This window comes from Eleutherodactylus coqui, chromosome 1 (assembly GCF_035609145.1).
Source record: "Eleutherodactylus coqui strain aEleCoq1 chromosome 1, aEleCoq1.hap1, whole genome shotgun sequence".
Lineage (NCBI taxonomy): Eukaryota > Metazoa > Chordata > Amphibia > Anura > Eleutherodactylidae > Eleutherodactylus > Eleutherodactylus coqui.
The window spans coordinates 383,884,274-383,897,779 of NC_089837.1; the positions used below are offsets into that span (position 1 = coordinate 383,884,274).

Sequence of the window (13,506 nt, forward strand, 5' to 3'; positions counted from 1 at the left end):
TGATGTCCAGCTTCTCCCAGGCTTTGTTTAAGTCAGCAGGTGATCAAGTAGTGATTTGGTTGCCATCCTTGAAGATCGCCAGACCAAATGGGAAAAGCCATCTTATGGGAATCTTTTTGGCTATGAGGGCGTCCATCAGTGGTTTGAGGATGCGCCGCTTGCTTAATGTGCTTGGAGACAGATCCTGAAATAATGCAATTTTGGTGCCTTCAAAGTTGACATTCTGAGTCTCTCGCACTTTTTGAAGTATAGCGTAGGTATCTACATAACAGTTCTTTCATTACTGGAGAAAGTGACTGTGTGAGGATTTGTTTTATAAAGGAGCGCAAGATTGGATTACGATTAGAGATGAGCGAACGTGCTCGGCCCCGCCCCTTTTTCGCCCGAGTACGGAAGTACTTGAAAATCGCGGTATTCGGGCGAAAAAGGGGCGGGGCCAAGCACGTTCGCTCATCTCTAATCGTAATCCAATCTTGCGCTCCTTTATAAAACAAATCCTCACACAGTCACTTTCTCCAGTAATGAAAGAACTGGCGGACATAAAATCTGATGTGAGGCAAATAGGCCACAGAGTAGAAGCCCTGGAAAATACACAATATATCCTGCTACAGCACAGCAGCGCCACACAAGTGAATCTAATTGCTCAGCAAGAACATTTGAACAATGCCATGCTTATGTTGGAAGACCAGGAGAGCAGGAGCTAATGCAAAAACATCAGGTTTTGTGGCTTTCCAGAATCTGTGGTGAATGAGGCGCTTCGTGCAGCAGCGCTTCAAAATTTCCAATCCCTGCTGGGGGACGTGAGGGCAGAAACCATCGTTATTGAGCGTGTTCACGCAGCCTTGCACCCTAAACCTTCTGCCTCAGAGCCTCCTAGGGATGTCATATGTGGCCTTTTGAAAGCCACAAAACCTGATGTTTTTGCATTAGCTCCTGCTCTCCTGGTCTTCCAACATAAGCATGGCATTGTTCAAATGTTCTTGCTGAGCAATTAGATTCACTTGTGTGGCGCTGCTGTGCTGTAGCAGGATATATTGTGTATTTTCCAGGGCTTCTACTCTGTGGCCTATTTGCCTCACATCAGATTTTATGTCCGCCAGTTCTTTCATTACTGGAGAAAGTGACTGTGTGAGGATTTGTTTTATAAAGGAGCGCAAGATTGGATTACGATTAGAGATGAGCGAACGTGCTCAGCCCCGCCCCTTTTTTGCCCGAATACCGCGATTTTCGAGTACTTCCGTACTCGGGCGAAAAAATTCGGGGGTCGCCGTGGCGGCGCAGGGGGTTGCAGCGGGGAGTTGGGGGTTAGAGGGAGAGAGAGAGGGCTCCCCCCTGTTCCCCGCTGCTACCCCCCACGCCGCCACGCCTCTCCCCGCCCCCCGGCGCACCCGAGTACTTTTCACCCGAGTAGTGAAGTACTCGAAAATCGCGGTATTCGGGCGAAAAAGGGGCGGGGCCGAGCACGTTCGCTCATCTCTAATTACGATCTTGATCCTTGGCCTGTTCTGAGCTGGCTGATGTGCACTCCATATCTGAGTCCTCTAGATCCTGCTCCTGTAGGTTGTTGTGTGAAGCTTTAATCTTTTGCACAGTGGGTGAAGCGTGCTTTTCCTTTAGGTATTTGTCTAAATCTGCTTGGCTCTTGGAGGGTTTTGGTGTATCAAGGAGGTCTTTGCTTCTGTCTCTGTTGGGTTTCACCATTTTGGGATGTTCTGTAGCTTTATGCAGTTCCCCATGGTGATGCGAGAAGTTTTAGTTGTGCATTATATGCATCTCGTTCCCAGTGGCATCTGTACAATGGATGCTAAGGTGAAGAAGGCGGACAAGATTTGTCAGAATGAGTGTCTTCATGCGAGAGGGGGTAAGGTTCTGCCGCTTCTCTGGGCTACACTGACCCAGACCTAGCCAGTGGAGGGGGTGATTCGGGTTTCCTCAGCAGGTAGCTCAACGTTCATGGGCTGAGTTGAGTTCCTGGGGTTTATTCAGGCCTTGGGTGGCAGTGTGTTTCCGGGCCTCTTGCACTGTTTTCGCTTCTGCTTTCTGGGGCAAAGTGGGGGCCCTCCTGTGGTGAGCCCTCTCTGCTGTGATCCCTGGAGGAGCTGTGACATGTGCCTCTCACCCCCTAATTGGTCTCAGCCAATGCTTTATGGGGCATAGGGGGTCTTCTGTGGTGAGTCCTCTCTGCTGTGATCCCTGGAGGGGCTGTGACAAGTGCCTCTCACCCGCTAGCTGGTCAAGATTGTGCTTTATGGGACATAGGGGGGCCTCGTGTGGTGAGCCCTCTCTTCTGTGATCCCTGGAGGTGCTGTTACCAGGGCTCCTCACACCCTGACTGCTTCCCAGGCAGCCCTAGGCCGCCAATATTGGTGCTTATCCCAGTTTCTTAAGGGAGCTCACCTTCTTCTTTGCTTCCAGGGACTCTGCAGCCCGTTGCAAGGAGGCCTCCTGCAGTGTCGCGATCCAGCTGCATGGGGCTGCCCGCTAATTTAGTCCCTGGCTTCTCCGGCCGACCAGGCTGCAATGTTCAAAGTGCAGTGAGCAGGCTGTGAGACCTCTCTATGTGATCCAGGTGGCTCAGGGAGGACTCCAGTGCTGATGGGGAGTACTTGTGAGGTGCAGAGGAGCCAAATAGCCGCAGGTTAGTCACTGGCTTGTGGGGCTTTCCTGCCGCACGTCCTGCCCCTGGGCCAGGGGACCTGTGTCTGATTGTGGTTGGGCCTATTCTGGCCTCCGGCAGCCCCCGGATTCCGCTACTAGCAGCTGCGATCAGCCGCACCGAAAATTTAGCCCCCAGCTTCACTGGGCCTCCAGGTTGACCGCAAATCTATGCAGCAACAGTTCGGGCCAGGAAGCCCCTCTATTTCTTCCTCCTGGTGCCAGGAGTATGATGGTGCTAGTGGGGAAGCTCAGAAACCCCACAGGAGCCCAGATAGCGCCAGATGCAATTTGGGTAGGATGAAGCTCTCATCAGCAGTTCCGATCCTCTCACCGGTGAAGCCACATTCCCCTTTTGTCTATTCTTAACCACAGAACTCTGTTATAACCTTCATTACCTTTCTTTCCGTAAGTTTCCAATGCAGAAGTAAGACCAGAGCAAGGATCGTCTATTGCCCTAAATCAAAGTCAGTTGAAATGTATCACAATTAAACCAAATCATAATTTGTTACATTCATTTTATTCTCTTCCTGCATTACAGTTATCTTTTGACAAATTATCAGTGTTTTCCAGTTTCTGCATGAGTACTTTAGCAACACATCTTTTTGTAATGTTTGCACCATGACCTTTCTTTAAGAAAATCTTTAAGACATTTCATTAACTTCTATAGTTTGCTATAGATTTGTAATTATCTAATAAATCATTTGCGACAGATGTGGCCTTTTCTGCAGCATAAAATGAACTTGGAAATAAAGAGAGAAAAAAAGAACTCTTATTGAAACTGTTAATTTTGAACAAAAAAGCTTGAGTGGATAAAAGAGTTTAAGTATTGGCCACATTATTTAAAATTAGAAAGGTGCCTTGAACTGTACAATTGCTTACCTAAAACTACCTTGTATGTTCTGCAGTTCTTGAAGATTTTTAACAAATAAACCAGTTGGGGAGGACAATAGACAGCAATGAACTGAAAGTTCATAATATGAAAAAGTTAATATCAAAGTTTATATTTGGATGTTCTATCCCCAGTAGGGTAATCTGATGTAAGGAAACAAACTGCCCCACTTTATTATAGAAGCTCAGACAAGCTATGAGGCACACTTTTGCGAGATTCACAAGTTAGAAAATTTCCCCCACAGATTACCAATCAATACAAGTGCAGGATAAGCCTGCTGAAAGCAGTTAGGCAGCTAAGCAAAGCACAAGAAACGTCAAACTTTACGGTCATAAAATCTTCAACTAAACAAACCAATCTGCAATGAAGTTTTGCAGCTGAGATGCTTTGCTTTTTTGGCCTCAAACTATAAAAATGAATATTTCAATTCCTCCTTAGGCATAATACACCACTATGCACTGCCTAAATAATACCATTATACAGTGTCCAAGTGAAAGAAACCATGAAAAGCTGAAGTATTATTATAATGTGCTTGAATAATACTGCTGGAGAGTGCTTATATAAACACAGTTAACTACAAAGTTATCAGTTTAATAAATAGTATAAATATTACCACATACATATTTTCCAGACATCACTACTAATCCCATTCACTTCATAACATATCTGGATGCACACTTAACTTCTTCTTCACTGACTTGCCGACACCAGATACCCCTCATTTTGCCAGGAACATACCATATTAATCCTTCACTTACTGAAGCATTCAATCAGCTGTCTTTCTCTTCGCTACCCATATCTTCACAGTGAGTGTCTGGCTAAGTCATAAAGGAAGGGGGCAGAGCAACAGTCAGGAAATAGAAGGGGACTAAACATTACTTAAATGTTTAAGGATAGCCCCATAGTCCATCATTTACTTATCATTTCCTGAACAAATATGTTGCAATAAATTAGTCGCATTTGATGTTTTGACATAGGCAAATAATATCTCCACGGTTGACTGACTGACAATGAGCATTTCGGTCAGCACTTGCTACTTCCATGTACATAGGCAGATCATATGCCTGGTATTAGTGTATCTTGCCGCCACCAGTAAGCTAGGGGGAACACCCCTCTCACACCCCTAGCTCCCTATTGGGGGATGTCAGAAAGGTCCCAGCAGCACAGTGTGTATTGATTGCTGGCTGCCGTGGACAGTTAGGGTTAGAGAAGATGTTCCTTTTAGGCTTACATTATAACTTGTAAATAATTGCATGTTACAAGATGGAAATATTTAAAAGTAATAATGTAAGGCTAAACATCATCCCTAACCCTAACCATCCACGGCAGCCAGCAATCAATATACAGGATGCAGTGATACATCTACCAGTAGCATGGAGATGTAGCTGTCAGTGTGCAGGATATAACGGATGTACCGCTGCGGAAAGGAGGGAGCTCTAAAGTCGGCTGTGAGGGTGCAGATGGAACTGCAGCGTGGACCAACCAGTGAGTGAAACTGCTGCAGTGAGGAGTGCAGCGGAACAAACAGCAGCATGTGGGAACTGAGCAGCAGCAGACAGCAAACTGCCGGAGCAGGGATTACTCGGGCGGACAACAAACTGCAGCTGCTGGGAGGCACTTTAGGAGCCGAAAATCCACATGCTGCGCGGGGCAGCAGTATTCACAGGCAGGATCCGGCTGCATACAATCACTATTTACACCAGGGGAGCCAGATGCGGAGAGCAGCTTTAACACCTGGTGAGCCTGGAGGGGAGAACAGCAGGGGCGATTACACAGGCGGGGATTCCACTGATGGAGCATTCAGCACGATTCACAGGGGACGGGATCATTTTACTTAGCTCCCAGGACCTGATGCCGAGCCTTCTCTGCAGCCAATCAGCTTCTGGGGGCGTTATTAGGCAGTCTGTCTTGTCTTCACCTGGTGGCGTCAAGATACACTAATACCCATATGCCCTAGGGGCTTTTACCCACTTGCATTATTTTTAACGCTGCAATATCGCTGACTTTTTTAACACAAATGTCAATGGGACTTTCTAATGTTAGAAATGCACCACAAGTTTGTGCTTTGCGATTGTTGTGCGATTCTTTTTAACATTAGAAAGTCCCATTGACATTTGTGTTAAAAACAAAAGGCTGCAATATTGCAGCATTAAAAAATGCAAGTGGGTAGAAATGTTTTATCATGATATAAACCCAAAGGATATAAGGACAATAGTCCAAACTTTTAGCTACGCCATGTCTTCCCCTAATAAAATCCTGATGGATGTGAAATTTACACTGACTTCTTAACAGTGCACAAATTAAAAATAATTTGATATACAAACTCATTTAGACAACAGCAGGTTTCTGCAGTTTACCAGAATCTACAAGAGATGATACATTTAATATTTCCAATACGAGTATAGGAAGATAGAGCAGTGTTAACCTGTCAATGTGCAAAGTATGCATGGCTAAATCCCAGTTTAGTCCATATGTATCTTGGATTAGTTGAATCAAAATTAAAAAGGCTCTCCAGTCAAATGGCAAAAAATGGTAAATGTAGCAATAAGTGAGAGAGAAGGGTACATTTCATATTCTAAGGAGCTCACTGTCCTCGGTATGCTCCCACACATGTGACCTGAACTAGTTAACCTGAAGCAGGTTATTGGCCAGGCAAACAAATTGAAAATACTGTGGCTGTTGGGCAATGCAATATTCGGCTAGGAGCATACCACATGTTTATTTTGGAGAGGTAGTTATATTTGCAAACAACACAAAGCTTTTTAAGAACACTACTTCTTTGATAAATCACTTGTACCTGCTTTCAAACTAATCTGTTGATTGAAACTGTAAGTTTATTTGAAAAAAAATGGTTGTCAAACAGGATGGACACTTCTTTAATCACAGAAAGCTATATACAGTGATTACATTGGTCAACTGTTTTGGTATATTTGCACCTAAATATATAGATTTATCTTAGAGACAGTCACAAAATGTCGAAGATGCATGAGCTTATAAGGTCTCAGCAGTTCCGTTTTCTCATTAAAACTGAATCCCCAGTAAGGCTGCATTTTAGACCTCAACACAGAAATGTGTGCAGAATTAAAGTGTTTTTTAAGCCAGGTGCATTATGATGTCACTTTTGAATTTGTACTTACTGGTTTCTAGGCAACACCTGAAATAGGAAACCTTTATTCTTGAAACATTTTTTTCAAACAAATATCCTTCGGCTTACCATTGCAGCAGTGAAAGGGATGTTGTCAATTAGAGATGAAGCTAAAGCTGAAACCCACACTACCAAAATGATTGCAATTGCCAGCCTTTCATCTTCAGGAACTGCCTATTAAAGAAATTATCAGAGAGATGATTTCAATTGTATGATTTAAGAACAAGTATAATTTGTGGGCACTTTACAAAAGATCTGCTGTTTCTTGAAAAATTAGTGTAATTTCTAAGTGTACCAATTAGTATACGTAAATATTGATCTAAATGAATTGTGCACCAAAATGTATGAATTCAAACAATTTTATAAATGTAAATACTTTATATGAGTAAATATGTACCCAAGACATGTTACAGCATTCAATACCAATATTTAGGGCTCAAGCAGGCGGCCGGTCGGAGTTCGCTGCGGGAATTCACGCCGCGGGATGCGACCCGTGTCCCTGCAGTGACTCGCGGCTCACCTCCTACGGCAGCTTCCCTTCCGCTCTGCTATGTGCCGGCTGTCGCCCAGCTGCATTCCGCTGCCGGATAGCACGAGATCTCTTATAATCTTACATTATCCACATGATGTAAGGGTACGTCCGGTTGCGAGAAGTACCCCGCTGCCAGGACGTACCCTTATGTCCTGTGGAGGGAAGGGGTTAAACTAATATAAGGGTCTCAATTTTTTTTTCTGAAAGTCATTCTGTTTGGTGGCAACAGAGTTCATATTAAAACAGTGGGAACAAATGTAGACGACTGTAATTAAATACAGTGTGGCATATGAGGAAATTTTAAAGTCATTTGTCACTTTTGGGATAGCTGTAGTGGGATTATTTTCACATCGTAAGCGAAAATCCTAAATTTTAGTAGTTATTAGCATATAGCTTTATTGGTAAATCTAATAGAAGTTATTCCTTCATGACTATATAGATTTGAAGAGGTTAAGGATAAAGCACAGTAGTGAACAGTGATAGCTTAGTAGGCCTTAAGTATGCAATCACTATACTGACTGCTTACCAACTGGATAGGAGAATTGGCATAAATGTGCCAAGAAGGATCTCTGCAGGCACACCACATAATATCAGGAATGCATTAGGGGCACAGTCAAATATTGTGTCTTGTACATAAAATTCATAAATAGTATCATGCAAGATATGGGACTTTGAGTGTTTGAAACTATTAACTAATGAGACCATATTAAAAGAGAGCCTGTCAGCGGGTTTGACCCCCTAAACCACTAAATAATGTAGAGGGAAACCTTTTTGAATAAATCCATGTGGGCCATCAGTAATGTAATATACCTTAGAAAAAGTAATTTGAACAACTCATGTACTGCATACAGGGGCGCATTGGCCATTGAACTCACTGGGAAAAATCCCTGTGCGACAGTCAGGTCCTGGGTCCGGTGGACACATTTTTTTAACTTAACTGGCAAAGTGCAGTAAATAAAATATAGAGATAGTCACCTTCATTGAACCTCCTGCTCCTGGCCTCTGCAGTCTGCGCCACCTGCACCACACTGCACACCTGAGGACTTCCTGCTAGAGTATTTATGTGGCATACACATGTGATTGCTGCGACCAATCCTCAGCCTTTGTGTTGGTGAAGCCCCAGACTGGCTATACTCAAAGCTGTAGCAGAAAGTTCTCGAGTTAGCGGTGTGGCTGACGCAAACTGAAGGGGCCAGGAGTGGCCCTTGTATTAAAAAGAACCTGTGAACAGGTGCAACATGAGCATGGAACAGGTACATACAGTATATCCATGTATGAGTTATTCTGAAATGCTGCAGAATTTCATAATAAACATACTTAGAAATTCGACTTGAAAGTGCACTGTACGTCAGGGGGTGGTTCTGCATCGGCCTCTCTCCACCCACATCATGGTAAGTGACAACTCTCTCTGTGTATAGGGAGAGAGCTGTCACATTAGATAAAGCAGGCAGGAAAAGGCTGGAGCGCTCCTAAGACTTGGTGTACTCTTTCGAGTCAATGCTGTGGCGTTTCAGAGTAACATGTACTGTCCCTGGTTCATGGAGTGTAGGATGCAGGAGGCATCAGTTGATCCTCAATAGGAGGGTCTGCTTCCAAGATCAGTGAACAATTGGAAATGAATCTGTATGTGGCATAGGAGTTATTCAAAGTGCTTTTTCTATAGTATGCGGCATTAGTGATGCACACATGAATGCATTCAGTAAGCCCATCCTAACCCCTACATAGCTGTGATAGCAGTTTGGGAGAGAAGGTCAAAACCACTGATATGTTCCCTTAAATGAGTTTTGTTATTTTTTTAAGACTAAATTAAAAGGAAACATTGAAGAGATTGGCTGTTGCATCATACATATTTAGATATGGCAGTTTGCAACAAGATTGAAAGTGAAACAATACTTTGAAGATAATATGTTGTTTTAAGACTAAAGGATTCAAAGAATACAAGAAAAGAATTATGCGCCACCCTTCAGGCTCTGCATTAGATGTAACAGTGCAACTGTCTTATTCACAATATTGTTTTCTGGTGTGAAGTAAATCAGCTCACCTTTATAAGTACTGCAGTCTGCTCCCCTATGTAATCTATTAAGTGCAGATTAGCCAAGGCCTAAAACGAAGTAATACAGTAGGAGACAAAAAAATGTAAGAAACAATTAGTTCAGCTACACATTTATATTTTATTTCTTCATAATGTCTGCTGCCAGGATAATTTAATTAAAGATAATTAAGAGGAAAAGGAAAGCTGATATGAAAAAGGTTGGCCCTTTGCCACAATGTTATGGCATCCGTGTAACACATTGTAGGCATTTTTTGCTGTATTTGCCACATGCCATAAGGAGGATTAAGCCTTAAATAATTTTTAATTAAAGTTCATGTGTTTTCATCTTCCCACATGTCATTTTTTTATCCATTTAAATTATAAGAGTAAAATTTGAATATTTTGTGATCGTCAAAAGCAAATCTTTACCCATTAAATACAAAATGCCACAATGCCCTATGCACAAGTTGCAAACCAACTGTTCAATGGTAAGGTAAATAATAGACACTTGAGATCATATAATCTCCAGTTTACTGCGTAGACCGCCTAAAGTAATGGATTCTATATGATGCTACGGAGTTGTATTTGTGTAAGCATGCTCATTTTATAGAAATCAGCGTCATATTTTTTCTAATACTGGGTATTTTGCAACAGTGTGAAAGAATAAACAGTTTTGGTTTGCAGCAGAGGCGTAACTTGAAGCTCTTGGGCCCCAATGCAAAACCTATAACAGGGCCCACAACTATAATGCTTTATTTATAGTACTGGGCTCCCTACATGGAGAAGAAAGGCCTTATAGGCCCCCTAGGGCTCCCGGGCCTGGGTGTAACCACATCCCCTGCACCCTCTATAGTTACTCCAGTAGTTTGCAGTTCATACCTCCATTAAGACAAAAAGTGCAGCGAAAAAAAGCAAAGTTGCCCATTCCACTCGATGCAGAATCATTTCAAAATCTTGAATGTCCGCAAGAACAAGTAGCCACAAGGAACCCAAAATTGCGATCCATCCTGTGTTGGAGATAAAGATAGATTTAAAGCTATATAACACATGTTCAATTTAAAGAATTTGTTGGGATGGAGGACACCATTACATAGTAAGAATGGAAATAGCTCAAAACACATAACAAGCCAACAGCATATCTTGCATAGCATAACATAATTAACAGAGTACGTTAATAGTTTAAAACATATGAATTCTCCTGTTGGTTGATATATCCTTATATCATTAAAAATATTTGACCTCAGAAATGGCTTTTTAAAATTACATTTATGAAAGTAGTTTATAAGGAACATTAGTCTTACCAAGGTCCAGGTGGATTGCAGGGACAAATGAATTAAGAAAGAACATGAAGATGACAAATCCCAAGACAGACAAGCATTTGATGAGAAGAATCTTGTCAGTAATCCTATGCTGATTAACAAACAAAAAAAGATACATTAAATTAATTTATGTTTATTATTTAGCTGCACAAAAACTGTACTACATTATACATCTTTATAGCGTAACATTGGGCATAGTTAAAGGGGTTGTCTAGGACATTCTTGATATCCTTCGGATACATTATCAATATCAGATAGGGGGGGTCTGACTCCCAGCAATCCCACTGATCAGCTGTTTAAAAGGACCTTTTCATTGCAGGTAAACACAGCAACATACATTCTGTAGTGGCGGCATCTTGTATTGAAGCTCAATTACATTTATGTGTCAGTTTATCGTAAGGCTCTGTGGTAAGGGTGAGAAAGTGCAACATTTCTTCTTTTTTAATATAATAATGACATGGAAAATTAGAAAAATCTACAAAAATGTAAAAAAATGTTTAAACATAAAAATCTGATTAAAATAATAGTTAGTTTTCTGATGATACATTGCATTTAAGTGGTTCAAACACATCTACTATGATTTAACCTTCCACTCAAAGAGAACAACTAGAAAAAGGATATACATTTTCCAGTTCTCAATTTGAATTATAAAATGGGTGGTGATAGGCTGCTGTTCTCCTTTAAGGTCCCTATACTCATCATTAGACTTAAGTCTTCCGAACCCATTGATAACGGGTGTCAGACAACTCTTTGCTGTATATGGGGGCAGCTCAACTTTCACCTAACAGATGGTTTCAATAGAGAAAACGATTGGGGAGCTGAATTTCAATACCTGATTCTTTTGCTACCCAAGCTGAGCTTACATGTGTATGGGGCTGCTAGGGAAAGCAGTTATCGGATAATAGATCAGTGGTCCCTAACAGTTGTTGAATGTGTATAGCCAGCTTTAAGGTGGACATACAGATTATATAGAGGTAGGTTGGTGGTTGAACAAGCAATGAATGAAAACTATTTTTTGAACAATCATTTTGCAAATGCAGCCATACACCTTTTAAACCATGTTAGTTGTTACAGTTGTTCCAACAAGCCATACACTTTCAATGACACTGGGCAAAGGTAAACATTCAGGGAATGTTCTTTCATGGAAAGATTGTTCAAGGACAAGAGATTTTTCATAATAATGAAATATCTTTTGTGATTATCAAATGAAAATTTCAATAGTGGCAAACTTCTTTTTGGACCATGATGGCGCGTCTAGCAGCTTGAGTCCCATCACTATAATGAAGTTCCTTCAGCAGCATATGAGCTGCTCAGCCAATCAGAGGCAGCTGTCTGTGATTGGCTGAGCACCTCAGCCAATCAGAAGCAGCTGTTTCAGCAGGCGGGGATTCTAAATCCCTGCCTGCTGAAAGAACTGCTTTGAAGAGCCGGGGACAGCTCAGAGAGGACGTGGCTGAGCCCTGACAACTGCAGGAAGGTGAGTATGTTTTTTTTTTAATTTTTAACACCCCTTTTACTTGTTTTTCAGGGAAGGGCTTATATTTAAAGCTCTTCCCTGAAAAACTATTACAGAATGCTGGCAGCTGGATCCCCTACTGCAGCTGTCATGTGTGACAGCTGTGGTACGGAATTCTTTATTCCCAGCAGGGACGAAGAATTCCTTTGCTGCATCTGTCACAGATGTGGCAGGTGCAGCAGGGAATTCTTTTTCCTCGCAGGGATGAAGGATGTGTTCTTCATCCCCACAGGGACACGGCAGCAGCGGACAGGTAAGTATATATATATATATATATATATATATATACATATATATATATATATATTTTTTTTTTTAAACACTAAAATTCTTGTTTTTCAGGGAAGGGCTTATATGTAAAGCCCTTCCCTGACAAATAATTCAGGGGAGCTGGCAAACCATTGCCTTCAATAAAGTTGCGGTAGCAGCTGTGGCTCTATTAAAAACAATGCTTGCATTCCCTGTGGTGCACGCATTTCCTATCTTTGTAGGCACACACCTGTAAAGCACGAACATGTGCACACACCATAGGGAATGCATTGGTTCTGATAGAAGCATGTTTTTGTGCGAATGCACGCACAAAAACACGCTCGTGTGAAGCCACCCTAATGCAGGTTTGGGGATGTGGATTTATCTGCTCTGATGTGATTACTCAGCTGGGTGTACATGGCTTTAAATTTGCATGTTTATTAATTGGTTAATTTTCTTTCAAATAAGTAACTACAGTATGTCTCAATGTTCTTTATGCTGTGATCAACAATTGTATGGATTGAAATGAATAAGAACACTGTATGCTGCACCATTTTATATTCTAATGATATAAATAATGAGGATTTTTATGCAGAAGTGCTGGATTCCACTGATGTTTCATAGAATGTATAAAGTACAATGCTGTACTGCTGAAAATTCCACTAAATTACCGGAACTTTTGAAGTGCATTATAAAATTTAAAAAAACTATCTGCTTTTTTTTCCTTCAGATATAGAAGCATGTCTCTCCAAAGTCTATCCTGATATTGTAGCTCATTCCTATTCACCATGCTGGTATATATCAGATCCAACCCATGTACAAAAATAAAGCAGATTTTCGAGAGGAAAAATTAAAAAAAACATTAAATTCCTTAAACTCATTTCATCTCATGCAAATTAGCTCATTTATCATTACTGGAATAGCATAAGCAATTATACGAATCAATGTAACCAAAATACATAGATACATACTCTTTTCTGAAGTTCTTGAATATTTGTTTCCCAGTTTTTGTCTTCTTGTGATATTTGCCTAGAAAGGAATATATGTTTATACATTAATCATTCCAAAATTCATAACATATTAAAGAGTAACTGGAACAATAAGAGTACACTGCCCATACACATAGGATTAGAATCAGCTACAATGTGGCCAATCAGTTGTATGTC

The 13,506-nt window shown here is 41.4% G+C and overlaps 1 protein-coding gene across 1 annotated transcript in view; it reads right to left on the bottom strand.

Annotated features, from left to right (window-relative positions):
- Nucleotides 1-13,506, bottom strand: part of OCA2 (OCA2 melanosomal transmembrane protein) — a 277,343-nt gene that overhangs the window by 65,561 nt on the left and 198,276 nt on the right. Inside the window, exons 17-21 of the mRNA XM_066579296.1 lie at nt 13,312-13,369; nt 10,558-10,666; nt 10,136-10,263; nt 9,266-9,325; nt 6,762-6,866 (exon numbers count right to left, since the gene is read on the bottom strand). Of these exons, the coding sequence (XP_066435393.1) occupies nt 6,762-6,866; nt 9,266-9,325; nt 10,136-10,263; nt 10,558-10,666; nt 13,312-13,369 (460 nt within the window). The remainder of the gene's footprint in view (nt 1-6,761; nt 6,867-9,265; nt 9,326-10,135; nt 10,264-10,557; nt 10,667-13,311; nt 13,370-13,506) is intronic.